Raw genomic sequence first — 21,895 nt, 5'->3', positions numbered from 1 at the left:
GATTGGTGGATTAGTCATGGTAAATGTGGGGTTAGGTGTGTGGGGTGACTCATGGTAGGATGCCTTTTGGAGGGTCAGTGCAGACCCAATGGGCTGAATGGCCTCTCTGCATTGTAGGGATTCTGCGATTCTGTTCTGCATGTTTGGCAATTGAAATCCTTGTCTCCTAATAAATTGGTCCACAGAACACAAATATAAGTGTTCATTTTTTTTCTTTACTGTTTCTGTTGCAGGTACAACTTGCTGGAACAACTTTGCAGCCAACTGCTTCACAAACATTAAATTTACAGGTAACATACTTTATCATCCTAGAAAGTTAGTCTAATTTGTTATAAAATGTTTTCTTTATTACATTCTTTATAATGGGTGAGGACAAGGCAGAATTAGCTGCCCTGTTCAGTGAAAGGGGGAAAACCTTGCTTTCCTATTAGCAGAGAAAAAACTATTTGCTGCCTCGGAAATGACCTTTTGTCACTTTATTTTGCTTTCTCAAAAGAAACTGTTCATGGTTGCCATGGCAAATTTCAATCTTGAGAAGACTAGCAATGGCCAACGAATTTATCTCTTGAAACAGGCTGTTTGCAACTCTTGTGCTGCAATTATTTTGGGTATAATAGATAGAATTTATCATTTGGTTTATTCTAAGCATTGGTTTTAGAGCTGAAAATGAAAATTTAAGTGTCGCGTCAAGATAGTTAATTGCCAGAAGTCTTTACACTGGAAAAGACTTGTGGCAAGCTGGGATTGTATTTCATATGAAATAACAGAAAATGTTGAAATACTCCGGCTAGTCAACATCTGTGCAGAGAAAAACAGGGTTAAGGTTCCGAGTTTACGACCTATTGTATTCACAGTTTTTTTGGGGGCTGTTAAATGCAATGATTCCATAAATGTTAACAGTTTAATGATTTGTTTGTTGTAAACATGGTTGAATCTTGATAGAAAAAGAACTGATAGGATTAATTCCAGACAGCCATTTTGAGGTGGCGATTAATCCAGAACACTTCCAGTATCACACACAGGTTAATCTTGGAATCCAGCGAAAGCTGACCAACAGCTTCAAAATTTTGACAGAAACCTAAAAGGTGATAATTCTAATATTATTATAGTTTAAAATCTTTTAAAGTGATAGACAAACTGGATTTTTGTAACTTGAGCTTTAGATATACTCAAAATTCATTCTGGAGAGAAATAAGACCATGCAAGCCTGAAAGTTCAAATTTTGCCAAAGGACAACATTATTAGTTCATTTCTAGGATAGTTGGAAAATTTGAAATTTTAAGGTAAGTGGTTTATACTTTGCAGGATTTTTAATTTAGTCTGCTTTAGCTGTATCAACATCACAGACTAATACCCATATCCCATGAGTGCATTTTAAAAAAAATATTTTATGCCCAACTCTTTTTTTTTAGTAAGGCACCACCTCTTGTATAAATTATCATTAGATGTTCCCATTTTGTGTTCTATTCTCACACCTTCCAAAGTGCCTCATTTTATACTAATATTGAGCTCCCTCTCTCTTCCTCAAGAGTTCAACCTCGCAGTCTTTCCTTGCATTCAACATTTTGCTTGAATGTATTGATGGACTCATGCTAGCACTGTTTTAAGTGAAACATTACAGGGAGTTCCTGATTAAGCCTTGTTTACACTTTTGTTATACTGGACAAACTAGATTCCACAATGAAACCTGGTTTGATAGATCAAATTTTTTTTATTACAGATTAGTTACTGTAGTAGTCAGTCACTGAACATATTCACAAGAGATCTCCAATGTACTGTCAATAGAATAATATAAACTTAATATGCAAAAGGAAAAAAATAAGTCTGTATGTGACAATTCTGAAAGATTTGATCATAATCATCAAAAATAATGATTCAGCTTTTTCTTAGCCATATCCTTTATGGATACTCAACCTCTGTGAAGTATCACTCACTTGTGTCTTAAAATGTCTTCATCGACTGATGAGGTTGCAAGTTTTTCCTCTTTGCACATGTACCAGTAGTGATTCTCTCCCATAGAATCACAGAAACTGGCTAAGTCACTGATTTTTAAAATTTCCTTACTGCTCTTTAAGAAAAGCTTGCGGCTTTGTTCGTACCTCTGTCTAACTGGACTGATAAAACAGCTGAAGACATTTTTCCAGTATTGATGACCTCTGTACTGCCCAAGTTAAAATTTTCTTTATCTTTTAAACTGAAATACATGTGCCCTAGTTTTACTCTTTCTATAGGTTCTAAAAACGTAACTACTCAAGTGTTTATTAAGTTATCTCCTCAGGTATCTTAGCTAGATATTTAGCTTAGGTCACATGCTTTCTTGGAAGTGCTGCTTTGAATTAAATATATGAATTCACAAAACGATTTTCTGACTTTTTAAAAAAAAACAAATCACCATAACAGAAATAAAACCAAAAACTTTATCATCTTTACAATTCAAATTCTGAAGTAATGTATTATAAGCCTTCATCTCTGTGTGCATAGATAAGTACTGTATCAAAATTTCCTGCACTATTTTTATTTTATGACCATTTTTAATACATTTAATTTCAATCCACAAAAATGTTTCATAGAAATCATATTCTGCTCAAACCCAATTTGATTATAGCATTTATTTTCTTACATGTTTGTTTGCTCTTGATAAAGTGTCCCCTATAGTGTAATTTTCCTGCAAAAAGAGTTATTTCAATTTCTATGGTTCTAACATTAAATTTCAAAAAAGTTGTAAATTCCTATCTGGGACTAATTCCAGGAAAATGAAAGGATGATCATCCATATAGATAACAGTCTCTGCAGAATTGTTGGATATGTAGACTTGAAAATATTGTAGAACCAATTTAAGCCCAGTTTTTCTTTTTCTACCATTGAATTTTTACCAACAGATATATTCAGTTTCCTAGAAAAATAACTGGCTGGTTGTTTATTCCCTGTCTTGTCTGTCTGTAAAATCACTGCATCAACACCAATGTCATTGGCATTCACAACCATTTTAAATAACCTATAATTTGATGCTCTCAAAGGTTTGCTGGTATTCATTTGTCCATTCAAATGTCTTGCTTTTCTTAAAAACAATTGTCAAAGTAGCCTCAAGGATGCTGAAATTCAAAACAAGCTTCCAATAATTCACTCATGCCAATACATTGCAGAATGTTTATATTGTCTTAGGTATGGGAAAATCCAAGATGGTCCTTAGTTTTGATATTTTAGGTATGACTTGATATTGTCTCCTATTATGGCCCAATTTAGCTAAATTTATGACCATATTGGCTCATCATAACTGACCAAATAAGTTGTTCAAGTGCAGATATTCATCTCAGATTTGGCTGAACTGTTGGTATCTGTGAATATAACAAAGTTGGATAATCTATAATGAAATTGTTGAAAAGTGGCATGTCTGTTTTTCATTTCAAATGGCATGAATTTAAATTGATAACATCCATGCAATGTTAAAAAAGCTGATATGTTTTTGTATCAGTAAATGGAACTTGCCAATATTCTGAACAAGTCATTTTTTATAACAAATTATCTTTGTTTAATCCTTTTGGTACAAGCCTTCACTTGTGGAATCAGATTTGGATTCTCCTTTTGTTATCTTAGTCATAGTCATAGAGATGTACAGCATGGAAACAGATCCTTCGGTCCAACCCATCCATGCCGACCAGCTATCCCAATCTTGTTCCACTTGCCAGCACCCAGCCCATATCCCTCCAAACCCTTCCGATTCATATACCCATCCAAATGCCTTTTAAATGTTGCAGTTGTATCAGCCTCCACCACTTCCTCTGGCAGCTCATTCCATACACGTACCATCCTCTATGTGAAAAAGTTGCCCCTTAGGTCTCTTTTATATCTTTCCCCTCTCACCCTAAACCCTCTAGTTCTGGACTCCCCGACCCCAGGGTACCAGAAAATAAGACACAATTGTTGTGATCTATCTGGATTCAGTACCACCATAAATGGCTCCAGCTAGTAGATTTCGTTCAATAATGTAATGGCCACCATGAATTTTGATTTTGTTTTCTTTCACATGAATTAACTGAGTTCAGTCTGTAAGGGTGTTATTTAATGGGTAAAAGCTAAAGCTGCTGTAGTCTTATCGGACCATTGGGCTGCTCTCTCATTACATAGAGAAGACTGGTAGTTTAGCCTCAGGGTCACCACGCCTGAAGCGAGGGGAGAGGTTAAGGAGAGTCATTCATGGTAATCTCAGTTGGTGTGGGAATTGAATTTACAACGCTGGCATGTCTCTACATTACAAGTCAGCCGTCCAGCTAACTGAGCCCCTTAACATGCTGACACATACATTCCTATATACACACACTGAGGTACACTTTCTCAGACACATACACAGGGAATGACACACACTCTCTTTTGCAAATATAAGCACAATGACAAGCACTCTCTCAGGCATATACATGCTGTTACAGAGTCACCCATATACACGCATTCTATCGCTCTCATGCATGAAAACAGAAGAATTGCTTCCTTAGTTCCTTACTGCAGAACATCCGCTCATCCCCAAATCACACTGCCCACATCAAACTTGCGGTGGATTTTGCCACTCTGCCTCTGCACTTCCTCCTTCCTGCTGCTAGTCTGTCTTTCTTTTCATCTACCACAAATAAGCTATCTGTTGATCACCCTTGCCCACCCATTATGGGAGAGTTCGCTGGGCGATTGTGACATTCTCCCCCCCCCCCACCTACCCCAATCCCTTCACTGCTATCCCCTCTTCTGACTGCGAAAGTTCACTGGCAAATCCCAGTACGCTGGCCCACTTTCCCATTGCCAACCTCCCCTTTGGTGGTTGGAAATCACCACTTTCCAAGAATCTTTCCACAAATGTGTGAGTGGGGAGGGGAGCAAAGTTAAAATGCATGATTAAAGAGCTGCAGATGCTAAAGGCCAAACAGCCCTCCGTCTTTGTCGAAAGCTTTTTGTACACTGGGTTACACCCACGGGAACGCATCTCAAAGCTAACAACATATTTTGCAAAAGACATTTTTCCTCCCCATTCTTAACAAATTACTTTGAGTCTGTGATAGTCCTTGTAAGTCACTTCAATAGTTTTTTTGAAATATTGCGTAATAATCTACCTAATTTTGTAAGCACCTCCATGCTATGCAACCTGATCTGATGCTCACTACATAATTCAGATCATTGAGATTCTTTTCAATAAGATCCAGTGAACAATGCTTTTAGTGGTTCTGCTAAGACAGATTGCCATGCTCTCGTCTCTGGCAAGAAAAACCCCAGCTTTGGCCTTTTTATCTGCTCTGGTTTTTATTGTTTGAGCACTTCTTGGCCAGCACACCTGCTTTGGTTATTTTTGTGAGGAACTTTAGATACAAGTTTGAAGTGTAAACCTCTGAGCTTTGGTTTATTATTTTTTTTCTTCAGACTTTTCACCTCTTGTCCTATGTCAGTTCAAAAATTGGTATAGACACAGTATTGAATCCTATGGTCTCATAAAGGGCACACCCAGAGATGAGGACCGACAGGGAACTTCCGTTATCCCAATCATTGGGATGGTAATAGAATCATGGATGCTTACAAAAGGAGGGCATTCGGCATATTGTCTCTATACCAATTAACAAAAGATCTGACTGCACCAATTCCATATTCCAGATATTGACCCTTAAATAGTTCTTGGAAATGTGGCAAGTGAATATCGAAATGCTGCTTAAGTGGTATGAGAGTCTGTGATTCAACCACTCTAGTCGGCTGTGAGTTCTAGACTTCCACTACCCTTTGAATGAATGAAAAAAATTCAACTCTTCTCTCAGCCTTCTACCTCTTTACCCTAAATCAATAAACGATGGCTAGTGATGTTCGCGCTAGACTGTTTATACAGAGACTCAGGTAATGTTCTGGGGACCTGTGTTCAAATCCCATTATGCCAGATGGTAGAGCATGAATTCAATAATAATTTGGAAATAAGAGGCTAATGATGTCTTGAAATCATTGCAGATTGTCAGGAAAAACCCGTCTTGTTCACTAATGCACTTCAGGGAGCGAAATATGCCATCTTACCTGGTGTGGCCTAGATGTGACTCCAGGCCCTCCGCAATGAGGTTTGGCTCTTATCTGCCCTTTGGGCAGTTAGGCTTGGGCAATAATTGCTGGTCCAGCCAACTAATAGAAAAAGTGCCTTCTCAATCTTCTTTCAAATTTCATTGCTCCAAAGAAAATAATCCTAGTCATTGAACTCTTTCCTCATCACTCAGATCCTGCAGCTCAGGCAACACCTTGGTAAATTTATTTTAACAATGAACTCTAAATATATTCTTTTAAAGTTTGATCTATCCATTGCTCCTTGTGATTCCGGATGATAAGCTGAAGATGATTTTTTTAAAAATTTCCCAAACTGTTCATTACTATTTCTTCGAATATTTGTGGCAAAAGGTTTGTGCCTTGATCTGAACATGTATTCATTTGGATAATCCATGATTTTAAAATAAAATTCACCTAAGTTTTCCTTGTTTTTTTTGCTGAAGTTTTTCCCAAAGGTACTGCCTCAGAAAACCATAAGCATTGTAAGATGTTGATCCCCACTTTTTCGATCGGGGGCCTTTACAGTACTAAGACCCTACTACATTGCTTTTTGAAATCTGGCATTGGAATAGAAAGCAAAATTTTAAATTATGTTTGCAATTTGTTTATTACCTGAGATGTACAGAATGCCTCGGCAAATTTCACTACGTCCTTATGTAATCCTTCATTCTCTTGTATTTAAATTTTCCAAACTAGCATCAAATAAATGAATTTCCAAGTCGTCTTTTTTATAGATTCCTCATGAGCATGAGATCTAGTCACAGCAGATTCCAGAAACAATCAAAGATGTTCTTTCCGCAGCATTTTGATTTCTTTTGTTTCACTAGATGTTCCAATGTCCTCAGTGTGACTGATTATTTTGAACCCGTCAGGACATTTGCCAAGATAGAATTGATTTGTTTAAGTTACTCTTTTTAATACAATTCTATGTAAAGGAATCAGACTGTAGCCTCCATTTATACCTGCAATTAGTATATTTTTCCTTCATTTCCTGTGGACAATTCATAGAGTCATAAAATTATACAGCATAGAAACAATGCTTCGGTCGACCTTGCCCATGCCGACCAAATACTCTAAACTAATCTGGTCCCATTTGCCAGCATTTGGCCCATATCCCTCTAAAGCCATATACCCATCCAGATGTGTTTTAAATGTTGTTATTGTCCCAGTCTCCTCGTTCCATACATGCACCACCTTCTGCATGAAAAAGTTGGGTCCCTTTTAAATCTCCCCCCCCCCCCTTAAATCTATGCCCTCTAGTTTTGGACTTCCCTATGGGAAAAAGACCAAAAGTGGCCTAACCAATGTCCTGTACATCTGCAACATTACTCCCGACTCCTACAGTCAATGCACTGACCAGTAAAGGCAAGCGTACCAAACTCCTTCACTACCTGTCTACCTGCAACTCCATCTTCAAGAAACTATGAACCTGCACCCCAAGGTCTCTTTGCTTGGTAGCATCAGGCCCCTATCATTAAATGTGTAAGTTCTGCCCTGATTGCCTTTCCAAAATGCAACACCTCACACTCATCTAAATTAAGCTCCCTCTGCCACTCCTTGGCTCATCTGATCAAGGTCCCATTGTACTCTGAGATAACCTCCTTCACTCTCTGTTGCACAACTAATTTTGTTGTCATCTACAAGTGTACTAATCATACCTCCTACATTCACACTGAACAAAGAGAAATTGTATCATCATCCAACATTAGTGACTGACTGGCTCCTTGTCTCTCAATATCTTTATTTAGTTTATCTCCTTGAACAGAGGAATGAGGAATATCTCTTCCTTTAAAATAAAATATTCAAAGCCTGTGGTAGTCTGATTTTCTTTATTAGTAATCAAAGCAGAATTGTCTTGATTCTCCTGTACCATCTCCCCCTCCCTAACAGGTTCTAAGGGAACACACTTTAATTGTGTTACAGCTATAGTTTTCCTTTCTTAATGCACCCTTTTATAAGAATTCTTTGGACATTCCTCCTATTGAAGTAAGGTTTCCATTTACGTTCCAAAAATTCAGCATAGTGTGTCCAGTGTTATCGCAGTAGAAGCATACTATTTTCTTTGTTACTTTTAGCTTCTAGTCTTTCTACTTTATTAGTTTTGTGTCCATCTGTTTGTTTACCTAAACTAGCAACTTTTCCATGCCAAAACTTTCTATTCCTACAGTGTTCTTGTTGATTCCTGTATGATCATTTTCCTCTCATGTAACTTCCATGTCGTGTTTAGGTATTTGTTAAAATTGCTGCTTCTCAGAGTTTTGATAGTTAATGTTCACATAAATAGGCCTTGAGGATTACCAGAATATTGTATGCCGTCTACAGGATGCACATAGGCTAACTGAATGATTTTTCCTTATTTAACGTCAGAAATGCTGAGGGTTTTTTCAGCTCTAGCCTGGAGATTGTCAGAACTAAACCTGTCTTTCTGCTGGTATGGATCTCCTCTTCCAAACATAATCTGCTTATTTCCCCCTGTCCCTGTCTTTGTAGTTTGTAAAATTGCAACTTAGTAAATATGTAAGCAGTTATCTTCCCAGGTTGCTTATTTAGCTATTTAGTTTAAGTCACCTGTTTTTCTTGACAAACTGGTTATGTGGGTAGAGTAATGGCAAATGGAATTGAACCTAGAGAAGTGTGTGTGTGCGGATGCATTTAGGGAGCTCTAATAAGGCAAGGAAATTAACTGTGAATGGTAGGTCTGTGGAAAGTACACAAAATCACAGGGACCATGGTATACATATCCTTAGCTCCTTAAGATAGAAAGTTGGGGTGGCTAATGTGATTAGGCATACTTGCGCTTATTTAGCTGAGGCAACAAATATAAGAGCAGGGAAATTATGCTGTAACTATATAAAATGTTAATTTTCCAAAGTAGAGTAATGTATGCATTTCTGGTCACCACAGTATAAGAAGGATGTGATTGCACGAGAGAATCTGCAGAAATTTACCAGGATTCCACCTGAGCTGAAGAGTCTCAGTAACAAGGAAAGATTGGGCTTGATTTCTCTGGAGCAGCAAAGGCCCTGATGTTGTATAATGTTATGAGGGGTAATAATAGGAAGACACTTTTTCCATAAGTAGAAGGCTCAATAATCAGAAAGTATACATTTAAAGTAAAAGGTTGTAAGGTAAGAGGGAAGTTAAGGAAGACCTTATTCACCAAGAGGGTGGTGGGAACTCACTGCCTGATAGAGTGGCTGAATCAGAAGCTCGTGGAGCTTCCAGCAGTGTTTAGATATTTGCTTTCCTTGCTATTAGCCTCAGTGGAATTAGTTGACCAGCATGGACATGTTCGGGCAAATGGCTGCCTCCTGTTCCGTGAATGTCTATTAATATACTAAAGTAAATAACTACATTTTTAAAAAAAGGTCAGGAAGCTAAAGATAATAGTTGATCAGTGATTTTTAAAAAAATATTAAGGCTGTGGCATTCCATAGAGCTAAATTCAATGTTGCATACTTTTTGTGATATATATCTTCAAGGTAAGAGATGTAGGAGATATAAAACTTAGCCATTACATAATAATGAGGAAGGAAGATGTAAGCTGTATCAACAGACAAGTTAGCAAATGATGGTGAATGGAATTCTGGAGAAGTGTGAAGGAGAAGTTCCTTGTGGGGAAGGCTAACAAAGCAAGGAAATGCATAATATGTCATAGGATACAGAGAACTATAAGCAACACTGGATACCTGAAAGGCTTTGATGAGTATATGCGCGTTGAGGTGATAGACGGAATATTTGTCTTTATTAGCCAACTCAAAATCTAAGAACTAGGATGTTATGCTAGAACTGTAAAAAAAACATGGGCCACTGGGGCAGCATGGTAGCTCAGTGGTTAGCAATGCTGCCTCACAGTGCCAGGGACCTGGGTTTGATTCCAACCTTGGGCACCTGTCTGTGGGGAGTTTGCACATTCTCCCCATGTCTACATGGGTTTCCTCCAGGTGCTCCGGTTTTCTCTCAAATTCCAAAGATGTGCTGTTTAGGTAGATTGGCCATGCTAAATTGCCCATAGTATTCAGGAATGTTTTTGTTCGGTGTGTTAATCGGGTAAATATAAGGTCAAGGAATGGGACTGGGTGGGTTACTCTTTGGAGGGTCGGTATGGACTTGTTGGTCTGAAGGGCCTGTTTCCACACTGCTGAAGTACTACATTTAGGTCTTGCTGCAACGTTATAGGGAAAGTCTGTGTGAAGTTTGCACATCGTACCCATGTCTGTGTGGGTTTCTGCCGGGTGCTCCAGTTGGGGTCAGGGAGTCCAGAACTAGAGGGCATAGGTTTAGGGTGAGAGAGGAAAGATATAAAAGAGACCTAAGGAGCAACTTTTTCACGCAGCTCATTCCATACTTTTTCATGTATGGAATGAGCTGCCAGAGGAAGTGGTGGAGATTGGTACAATTGCAACATTTAAGAGGCATTTGGATGGGTATATGAATAGGAAGGATTTGGAGGGATATGGGCCGGGTGCTGGCAGGTGGGACTAGATTGGTTTGGGATATCTGGTCGGCATGGATGGGTTGGACCGAAGGATCTGTTTCAATGCTGTACGTCTCTATGACTCTGTGTGCAAGCTTGGTGGATTGGCTATGGGCAGTGCAGGGATGAGGTGGGTCTGGGTGGGATGCTCTTTGGAGGGTTGAGTGGGCTTGATAGACTGAACATGGAGCAGAAATTTCTAGGGTCTTTTCTGGACCTGCAATGTTTTTAGAAACATTGGAAGGATGATCTGATGGGCTGTTTTCTTTGGAACAGAGAACCCTGCGGAAAATGTAATAGAAGTAAATATAATTAAAAGATCCGTGGGAAGCAAGATAGTAAGGCCTTTTACCCTAATTGGAGGAATCTATCATTTAAGGGTATAGATTTAGGGTAAAAAGTACATGGAGTTTGAGGGGAAAGTTTTACCCAGGGTTACAGAGATCTGGAATTCACTGCCTTTGAAGGTAATAAGGACAGAAGCTGTCATAACATGTAAAAACTGAAAATGTGTTGCTGGAAAGGTGCAGCAGATCAGGCAGCATCCAAGGAGCAGGAGAATCGACGTTTCGGGGTATGAGCCCTTCTTCAGGAAATCATGTAACATGTAAAAGTATTTGATATACATTTGAAGTGTCCCAATCTACAAAACAATGAACCCAAAAACTAAGGGAAATCAGACTGAAGGGTTCCTTGTCGGTCAAGACAGACATGAACAGCCCATCACTTTGGATTTGTATAGCAAAACAAATTATAGCAGGAATAAAATTTGAACCATGCTGTTTTCTTTTTTTTTTACTTGTTCTTGATGCGTGGAGTTGCTGGCTAGGCCAGCATTTATCACCTGTTCCTCATGGTGCTGGAGAAGGTGGTGATGAGTTGCCTTTAACTGCTGCAGCTCTTGGGTAATTGGCTATGCATGAGAGTAGATGGAAAGTGTATACTTGAGATTAATAAATGTATTTGTATTAGATTATGGAGCTGATTGGATTTCACATGAGCTAGATTGTGATAAATGCATTTTTTGACTAAAATTACACCATGTGGATAATTTTCACAAATTTAGGAACTCTGTCAGTACCAAAATGCACTTGATGGTGGTGCTGTTGAGCTTGTGTAAATCAAAGTTTTAGCAAAGCTGTTCCATTTAATGTGCAACAGAAGTGTAAGGTTTCATTGTTGTATCAATTTTTTTGTAACTTTTATAGATAGTAAAAACTAAATATTCCCCCACCCAGATGTTTGGGTGAATTTTTAGTTGTCAGGGATTTCAGGAGAAACTTATAAACCAGGACACAAGTAAATCAGTTTTGAAATGTTAAATTTTTAATCCTGATTGAATATATCTGATGTTGAAAGACTGTTTGTCATATAATTCTTACCCCCTCAAGTCTGAGGGATAAAGCATGGAGGACAGTTAGGTTTGTCATCGATCATTAGATTTGGGTGCACCATATACTTAAAAGCAGGCATCACTACCTCTCAAAACAGTTAAAAATCACACAACACCAGGTTATAGTCCAACAGGTTAAATTGGAAGCACACTAGCTTTCGGAGCAAATGATGTTTCAATGTATAATTTCAGTTACATCACACAGTAAATTTTTGCTATAAATTCTGTGTTACGCTTGAGCCCTCCATTATCACCTGATGGAGTGTCGCTCCGAAAGCTAGTGTGCTTCCAATTAAACCTGTTAGACTATAACCTGGTGTTGTGTGATTTTTAACTTTGTACACCCCAGTCCAACACCGGCATCTCCAAATCACAAAACAGTGTACGACTCCAGGGATCACTGCATATAGCAATAATAAACCCTGACTGTTTTTCATTATCATGAACCTATTAGACAAATGTCTTCATCTTTTCTCCCTGTGTACTCACTTCCCACAGCAATTGTGAGGAATTTATGGTCACTGGCTGAGACCATCTAGTCATCTGCCTTTGCTGTCTTCCTTTGCATCCAATTTTACTTTTCCCATGCTCCCAATATCCTCACCCCCATGCTAAACTGGCATATCCCCCATTATTTTCCCCACCTTTTCCGATGCCATCCCGAAGCTAATTGTTTTGATGGGCTCTATCTCTTTCTCTCAACTGCATTTTAACAAAAATACAAGCTAACTAGCTTCCTTCTTCTGTGTATGCTAACAATCATAGTAAATGGTTCCTCCTTTTGGTCCTGTTCTCTCTGCTGCCATTGCTCTCTTTCAGAAATTCCTATTTAAGTCTTCTGTTCTTCGAAACAGTTGTGTAGTACCGAAGTTCGATTCCTCTTTTCTTCCTATCCACTACCTTCTTTCCCCACATCTAGTCTTTGGTCAGCAGTTTTCTGTAATCAGACATGGAGAAGATAATAGTCAAGAACTTGGGCCCATCCACTCACCTCATTTTTTGGCACCAATTCCATTTCCTATGGCTAACCACTATCCTTAATGTCAACTTCAAGCCGAACGTCCATTTGCATAATTCCTCCATGATGCTTCTCTCCATTATGTTATTCTGTGGTGGTATAAATGAATAAAAAAGCTCATAGAATGTTATCATTTATTAAAAGAGGAAAATTGAATATAGAAGTAAGAAGGTAATAGTTCAGTTATAAAGGGCATTAGAAAAACCACATCTGGAATCCAGTGTACAGTATTTGTACCTTTATTTAAGGAACCTTGTAAGTCCATTGGAAATAGTTCATGGAAGGTTTGACAGACTAATACGTGGTATGTGCAAGTTGTCTTCAGGAAAAATTGGAGAGGGCTAGGTTTATATCCATGGCAGTAAAGGGTTCCATAGGTTGACTACTCTCCGAAGAAAGCAATACACCTCATCTCTTCAATGATTGACCCTTTCTCTGAGATTATGCCTGCTGGTCCCAGGCTCTCCCACAAAGGGAAATGACTTTTCCATGTCAATCCTGTCAAGCCCCTTAGAATTCAATAAGATCTCCTCTCATTCCTCTAAACTCCAATAAGTATAAGCCCTATGGGGTTACATGCACCTCCTTCAAGACAGTGGGTTCGGTGACCTGGGGGGGTGGGGAGGGAGTTTGGCGCCCTGTATAGGTCAGACTGTATAACTGTGAATGTGTGTAAGAAACTGTTCCTGGTTCAAGTTTTTATCATCTACTTTGTCGTTTTATAACGTACAATTAGACTCAAGCATAACAGATATGTCTTGCTTTTGAATCTTGATTTTTTTTTTAAAGTCTGCCATTGGTTCTAACTTGCATTCAATGCTAGAAGCACATGTCATTCGTATTTAATTTTGCTGGGTAAAGTTTAAGACTGAAATATAAACTCAAAAAATTATAAATTGCTTTTGTGCTATAAAAAGGCAAATAACATAAAGACATTTTAAACATTGGAAGGTTGGCACGTTCTTGCATTTTTATCAGAAGATCCTTGATGTTGAGGGATTTTGAGAAAAAACATTTGAAACCATTTTACATTTATGCTCTGTACGCACTGCCTGGCAATATTAATTGGCCAGTGCTGCATTTAAAGACAGTGGTACACAATTTCCAATTGCAATATACTGGATGGTTTACATTGTCATTTTACTAAAATGGTCAGATTTTTGATTTCCATAGTGATTAATCAATTCTGTTTGGTGTTTTTAAGGTAAAAAGTGAAGAATCAGGGGATTCTTCATCCCAGCAAACGACAACCCAGCCTTCGCTGCAACCATCTTTACAGACCACCCTTCCACAGACACAGCTTATGCTTGCTGGCGGGCAGATCACTGGGGTATGTGAAAGGCATTGTCACATAAAGTTGAATCTAAAATCCATAAAAATATCAAATCACTTATTGTTTCTCTCCTCCTCCCTGCAGCTTTGTGATCTGTCCCTTACATCGCTCCCTTTTCTTTTTTTTACCTGCCACACTTTATGCTATTATATTTATTCCCCATGTGTCTCAGTTCGTCATCTTTTCCACCACCTATCATGTAGCCCAAATCTCTCTGCTTAGCCATCTTTTGTTTTTAACTGCTCAGGCTTTTGGCCATTTGCTTCATGTGTTGGGTTTTAACTCTGTCCAAATAAAAAGTTGCTACCTCCTACTCCTGTTTCTTCCAAGACCCAATCTGTCTGTCTTTGTCAGAATCTGATTCTTCATTGAGCTTTTGTTGCCGCCTTGAACTTCCCTCATAATTTTCTCTTTTAATTTCTTCACTGTAGTCTTAACTAATTTATCTTTTTGTTTTCCTTTTAATCTAAAATTCCTGCTTAAAAGTGCCGTGGTACCAAAATACTTTTGAAGTATAGCTCTTTGTCCTTGAGCACTATCTTTCTCAGATTGAATGCGAAAGTGTCACAAATTTGTGCAGCTTACTGAATATGCTTTGAGGCCTTTGAACATTTAAGCAATAACATGAACATGACGAAATGGGCATGAGGTTGAAAATAGAACAAGAATAATATTTAGGATGATCATTACTCTAGTAGAAGTTGTAGGGTTAGAAGTGAGTTAAATTATGCTTGTGATACTGGGGACAGGGGAGACTCTTATAAAGACAGAAACTGAACTGGGTATAAGTTGGATGGACAAAAACTACAACTTAATTAGCTGTGATGTCAGTGGTGGGAGTAATGGACAAAGATTAAGTAACATTGTGAACAAATAAATATTCAAAAAGGCTAAAGTAATGTTGGCTAATATAGTTTCTCTGAACTCTTCTGCAGAAGAGTTATAGTTGAGAGTGTGGTGCTGGAAAAGCACAGCAGGTCAGGCAGCATCCGAGGAGCAGGAGAACCAACGTTTCGGGCATAAGCCCTTCATCAGGAATCCTGATCTCCAGAATTTGCAGTCCTTACTTTCTCCTCCCTAAAGATGAGTTATACCAGACTTAAAACATTTACTCTGGCAGATCTGTGGAGAGGAAAACGGACTACTGAGTTTCTTCAGTATTCTGTTTGTTTCAGGTTTTCAGCATCTGTGATATTTTGTTTTGTATTAGAATGATGTGTGAACTGCACTAATAAAATTATGACGGGAGTTTGCATAAACTGTATTGTATTTCATGGAATTTAAAGATTAAGAGGTAATTTGATTTGAAGATTTGAAGTTGTTCAGGGATACGTTTAAGAATGATTGAAGAGAAGCTATTTTACTTGATTGGAAAGTGTGAGACTAGGGATCTAGTTTTACGAATTAGAACCAGACCTGTCAGGAGTTAAGAAACACTTGCTCACACAAAGGATAGTGGAACTCTCTTTGTAAATTTTGGCAGTTGAAACTAGATCAATTGTTAATTTTAAATGTAAGACTTTATTATAGGTATGGGGTAAAGGTAGGTATATGGAGTTAGGGAGCAGGTCTGCCTTACTTTTATTAAATGACAGAAAAAACTAGAGGGGCTACTTTTGCCCTCTGTTCCTAACTGGTATTTAAACTAAAAAAAGGAAAGAAGGGTTCAAATGGTGGGAAATTTATAAATTTAAAGAGAAAGGTCAAGGCCAAAGAGAAGTTTAACATTTTGGGTAAAGATAATATAGACCTAGTCAAGTATAGAAAGTAGAGAGGGGAACTTAAGAAAGAAATTAGGAGAGCAAAGTGGGGCATGAATAACATTTGCAGGTAAAATTAAGGAAAAGCTCAAGATTGTCTTGTTATCCTGTTCCCCTTAACATACAGACTAAGAGTCGGGCCCAATAGAGAATAAGGGGCAAACTCTGGAATCTGAGGTCAATGCAGAGTGTTAAGTGAGTACAGCTAGTCACTGGGTTGCAAAAAGATTCTGTTTTTAAATCTCTTTGAAGTCAATTTGGGACACACAGCAGGGCAATATACAGGTGCTGTTCATAATTATAGGAAGGAGGTGTAGGTACAAAATTCAGGAAGAGGGTTTGTGATGTCAGTTTGACATAGGGAGTGAGGGGGTATTGGAGGCTTTGGTAGGCTTAAAATTGAAAAAAATACCTAGGTTTGGATGAATTGTATCCTAGGCTATTGTGGGAAGTGAAGTAGGAAATCACAGGGGCTCTGACCAAAATATTTAATTTACCTTTGGCCATAGGGAAGGTACCAGAGGTCTGGAGAACAGCTGAGGTAATTCCACTTGTCAAAAAGAGTGGTAGAAATAAACAAGGGAATTAGACCAGTGAGTCTCACATCAGAGAAAATTCTGAAGGAGAGAATTAATCTCCACTTCGAGAGACAAGGTTTGATCAGGGATATTCAGTCTGCCTTTGTCGAAGATGGTCACACATAATAACTTTGATAAAAGTTTTTCAGGTTGTGATCAGGAATATAGATTAGGTTCATGCAGTTGTTGCAATTTATATGGATTTCAGCAAAGCCTTTGGCAAAGTCCCATATAGGAGATTGATGAAGAAGGTAAAAGCACATGGGATCCAGGGTAATTTGGCAAGTTGGATCCAAAATTTGTATATTGGCAGGAGACAGAAGGCTGTTTGTGTAGAAGACTGGAAGCTGATGTCTAGTGGCGTACTGTTGAAATATATGTAAAGAACATAGTTGAGAATTGAGGGGGAGAGGGAAGATGACAACTAAGTTTGTAGGTGCCACAAAGATTGGCCAGTTAATTAATCGGAACAAAGAAGATTTTAGGTTACAGGAAAATATAGGTTTGTCAGATGGGCACATCTCTGCCAGATGGAATTTAATCCTGAACATTGTGAGGTGATGCACTTAAGAAGAAGTTTTAAGACAAAGGAGTACTCAGTGGATGGCAGGATACTAAGAGGCTCAGAGGAACCGAGGGATCTTGGGATGCTTGTCCTTAGATCCCTGAAGGTAGCAAAGCACTTTAATATGTTGTTAAGAAGACATAATGGCCATTCCTTCATCAGTCGTGACTTGGATTATAAGGGCAGGAGGGATATGCTGGAGCTGTACAGAACTTTGCTTTGTCCACAGCTGGAGTACTGTGTGCAGTTCTGATTGCCTCACTGTGAGAAGGATAGTTGGTTGTATTGGAGTGGGTGCAGAATGGATTCACCAGCAGGTTGCCTAGGGTGGAGCATTTTAGCTATGGAGGCTCAGTTGTTTACTTTTGAGTGGCAAGTGCTTTGGTGGAGGTGTCTAATTGAGATGTATAAGATTATGATGGAGATATTTTCTGATCAAACTGTTCAGATATTATTACATACTTCTGAAGCAGATGGGACTTTAAACTGGCTGACACTAATGCTGCCACAAGAACCCTAAGATTAACAACGGGATTGACAGGGTGGATAGGAAGCAGCTGTTCCCCTTAGTGGATGGGTCAATAATGAGGGGCCATTATCTTGAAAGGAGGTTTACTGGGGACTTGAAGATTGTTTTTGCCTAGAGGGGATCTGGAAAGCACAGCATGGAAGGTTGGTAGAGGCAGGGAACATTGGAACTGTTCCAAAGTATATGGATAAATATTTGAAATAACATAGTATTCAAGCTTATGGGCCAAGTGTTAGAAGATGGGACTAGTGTAGATAGGTTGGCATAGACTTGATGGGCCATAGGGCCTCTTCTGTGTTGTATTACTGACTCTATAAGCACAGTGTGACAACAAGGGACAAAATATGACAGTGCACCAATGAATGAGGTCCAGTCAGCAAAAAAAAGTGAACAATTAAAATTTGTCTGAATGCTTGAGGCATTCATAATAAAATAAACAAATCTGATGGCTGTTTCAAAGATATTGTTACATGTTGACAAAGGTATTTGAAGTTTTTAAAAGACCAACAAAATGGAAAAGGAGAGTGGTTCAGATTAAAAAAAGATGCAGTAAGGCAAAAGTGAATAAGTGCAGAATTTAAGATTGGTATTGGTAGAGAAATAACAGAGGTCAGTAAAAGCTATTGGGAGCTGTTTCTAGGTGTCCTAACTATAGTTATACTGTTGTAAAGGGTACTAATCTGGAAATAACAGAAGCTTGTACCAAAGGTCATAAAATAGTTGTGGAAATTTTAATCTAGACACATCAAATTCACAAAGGTAAATGGCAAGATGAGTTCATGGCATGCATTTCAGACAGTTATCTAAGGCATGTGTTGTGGAACTAACTAGGGAAGACTTATTTTCTGTATTGTTTTGTGTCACCAAATAGAATTTGTAATCTCATAGTAAGTAGTTCACCAGGAATTCTGATTAGAATTTCACTTGACTGTCAAGAGTGCTGTACACAAGTCATTAAAGTACACTTAATGACACCGGTGAATTGGCTAAGGCAGACAAATTAGAATAAAAGATATGTCTGTAAATGAGCAAGAACAAGCACTTGAAAATGTCATAATTATCAACAAATCTCCATTCGATTGAGAAGTAAAACCTTCACAAGAAAGATATCTATCCCTGGCTAATTAACAAGGTTAGGGATAGTAGTTAATTAAAACAACATGTAATACTCCCAAGGGTTCTTAGGTTGCAGTGGTATTGACCCTACCTCTGTATCAGGAGGCCCATCTGCCCCAGAGGTGTGTCAATATATTTAAAATACAATATTTCAGCATGGATAGTAAGCCTGAGAGTTGAGATTGTTGTAGCTACCTGCAAAAGGCGACCAAAATATTCATGAGGAAAAAGAAAATAACATTACAATAAGCTAGTCAGAAATATGAAAGCAGATTGATTGTAAGCATTTCTACAAACATACAAAATGAAAGAATAATAAAGGTAAACCTGAGGTTTTCTTTGGTGGAGAAAGGAGAAGTAGTAATGGGAGTAAGGAAATGGCACAGATGTTAGAGAAATATTTCATATTAACAATATTAACAGTCAGTACGCAGTCCTGAATACTGATGAGATTGATGTCTTGTATAGGGAGTGCAGCCAGAGCCAAATTTGGTAGTTTATCTGCACAGTAGGATACAAGGATATTTGGAAGAGCAACGCTGATTCACGGTTTGGTAGTTAGGGGCGCAGAGATACTTTTCTGTGGTCATAAGCATTGATCCAAGATGGTATGAAGTGTCTCTGGTGCCAGAGTCAGGGATGTCACTGAGCGGTTGCAGGGAACCGGGAGTTGATTGGGAAGGGGTTAATGTCCAGAGATGGCAGTCCAGATTGGAACAGAGAACTGTTGAAAAGTTTAAACTAACTTGGCAGTGGTGCGAAAACCATGAGATAACAGAAGGGAGGAATACCAAAGTGTACAAAAAGCTTGGAAATTTTCAGGTTAGCACCACTTTCAAAGTGAAGAGTAAAGAATAATAAGCTAATAGGTGGGGTCAGAATCAGAGCAAAAGCAATAATATCCAAATCAAAGTTACTGAGTATGTTTGTGAATAGGCAAAGTGTTCGCTTTATGGAAATATAATGTTTTGACTATATTGGAGACCTGGCTCAAAAATGAAAAAGACTAGAGTGTTAAGCATTCCTGAAGATGGGTATTCAGATAAGATAGGAAAGGGTGAAAAGGGGAAGTGATGCAGTGTTGACTAACGAGAGCATTGGAAGCTCTGATGAAAGAGGATGTCCAGAATGACAGAATTGATTTGGCTAGAACTAAGGAACAGAAAAGATGCAATTACATTGCCTAATGTAGGATATAGGCGATCAACTGGTGGGTAGGATGTAAAGGAAACAATTTGCAAAGAGGTTAAGGAGAGGCGCATTTTGGAGTAACTATGATGATGTTTTTTTTAAATTAACCAAATTTAGACTTTGTTAGCAATAATATAGAGACAAATATGGATTAACTAAGGTGAGTCAGCTGATTTTTTTCCTGATTTCTTCAGGAAAAGTTCTTAACTTGCTGGAGTAATAGAGAAAACTGTTCAAGTCAATGCTGTCAGTGTGGTGTGCATAGATACTAAAGTGATGCACAACAGATGAAATCAAAGTTAGAGTGAATGGAATAAAATGGATGGGAGCGTTATGGATACAAGATTGACTGAGAGGCAAGAATAATAGAGTAAAGTAAAGCTAAAGTCACCATAATCCTGTGGACTAAAAGACTGCCCCCCCCCCCCCATCAGAGAGAGATGATTGATGGTCACCACACATCAGGCGAGCAGCAATGTCAAGAAGGTGGGACCTTCATCATGATTTGAGCTGTACAGGAATTTACCCCATGCTCTGCATTACAAACCGACCATCCAATCAAATGAGCTAACCAATCTCCATGTAATGGCACATGGACTGTAACTGGTGGAGAGTTGCAGAGTTGCTGCCCGGTCCTCAGCAAGATGCAGTTTATGTCATTGATTTGGGTGAGAACAGGTGAGAGTAATGCACACGGTTTTTGATGATGTAACGAAGTTAGAGGGGAATGTAAGTTGTGAGGTGGACACACAGGAACTACAAAGAGATATAGTCAGTTTAATTGGGTGGGTAACGGGATGGCAATGGATTATAATGTCAGGGAGTGAGAGATTATTCACTTGGGTCATAAGTTTGGAAAGTCAGAATATTGTTAAAAGGTGTAAAACTCAAATGTTGATGACTGAGAAAACTTTAGTATACTTATTCAAGGAGTACAAATTTAGCTCACAAGTCCAACAAGCACCTAGAAAGGTAAATCGGATGTTGGCCTTTTTCTAAGGTGTTAGAAGACCAGGATAAAGAAGTCTAGCTGCAGTTTTACAGGGTTTTGATGATGCCAGACCTGCAGTTTGCAGTTTGATCTCTGTACTTAAGGAAGCGTCAATGCGCATTGGAGAATGTACAGAAAAGGTTCACTAGATTTATCCCTGGGATGCGGGGATTATTCAGTAACAAAAAGTGACTTAATTAGGCCTATATTCATTCATACAAATTCTGAAAGAGTTTGATAGGTTAGACTGGAGACAGTGCTTCCTTGGCTGAGAAACATGCAGCAAGATGGCCCCAGAGTCTAAAGAGCTGTAATATATCTTCTCGGATTGAGACAAAGAAATTTCTTCACTCAGGAGGTTGCCTCAGAGGTTGTGGCTGCTCCATTGTTGTTATATTCAAGACTGGGGTAATAGACTTTTGATCCCTCAGGAGGTGTATGGAATGAGTGAAATGAAGGAAGAAGATCTGCTGTGGTTGTGTTAAATAGCAAAGCGGGCTTAAGCATCCAACTGGGAGAAAGTGAGGACTGCAGACAAAAAGTTGGAGCACTGGAAAAGCACATCAAGTCCAATGGTCTATTTCTGTTCTTATTTCTTATGTTCATCTCGTCTTATCCTGTATGCCTTTGAACCACTTTCCAAACCTTCCCAGGCACCTTAAACAATCATTGCATATATATTCCGAGCCTCTTCAGTCCTGTACCTTCTCTGGAGTTTTACCTTTACTTAATGTTGCCAATTGTGTTTTTCGTACCTACGGATACCACTTCATGCTTCCCTGCGTTAAGTTTCATCTGTTATATATCTGCTCTCTCCATTCTATTTATGTCATCTTTACTATGAGAGAAATGATAGAATTCTTCTATAAAACTGAATTATCAAACTGAGTAAA

General features: G+C 38.5%; 1 protein-coding gene across 8 annotated transcripts in view; it reads left to right on the top strand.

The window, feature by feature from the left end:
* pou2f1b (POU class 2 homeobox 1b) overlaps positions 1 to 21,895 on the top strand; it is a 199,436-nt gene that overhangs the window by 91,558 nt on the left and 85,983 nt on the right. For all 8 annotated transcript variants that reach the window (XM_072585323.1, XM_072585321.1, XM_072585326.1 and 5 more), the window contains 2 exons: positions 234 to 290; positions 14,144 to 14,269. In XM_072585323.1, the coding sequence (XP_072441424.1) occupies positions 234 to 290; positions 14,144 to 14,269 (183 nt within the window). The remainder of the gene's footprint in view (positions 1 to 233; positions 291 to 14,143; positions 14,270 to 21,895) is intronic.

This window comes from Chiloscyllium punctatum, chromosome 15 (assembly GCF_047496795.1).
Source record: "Chiloscyllium punctatum isolate Juve2018m chromosome 15, sChiPun1.3, whole genome shotgun sequence".
In the NCBI taxonomy this organism is placed as follows: Eukaryota; Metazoa; Chordata; class Chondrichthyes; order Orectolobiformes; family Hemiscylliidae; genus Chiloscyllium; species Chiloscyllium punctatum.
This window is presented reverse-complemented; position numbering and strand designations above follow the sequence as displayed.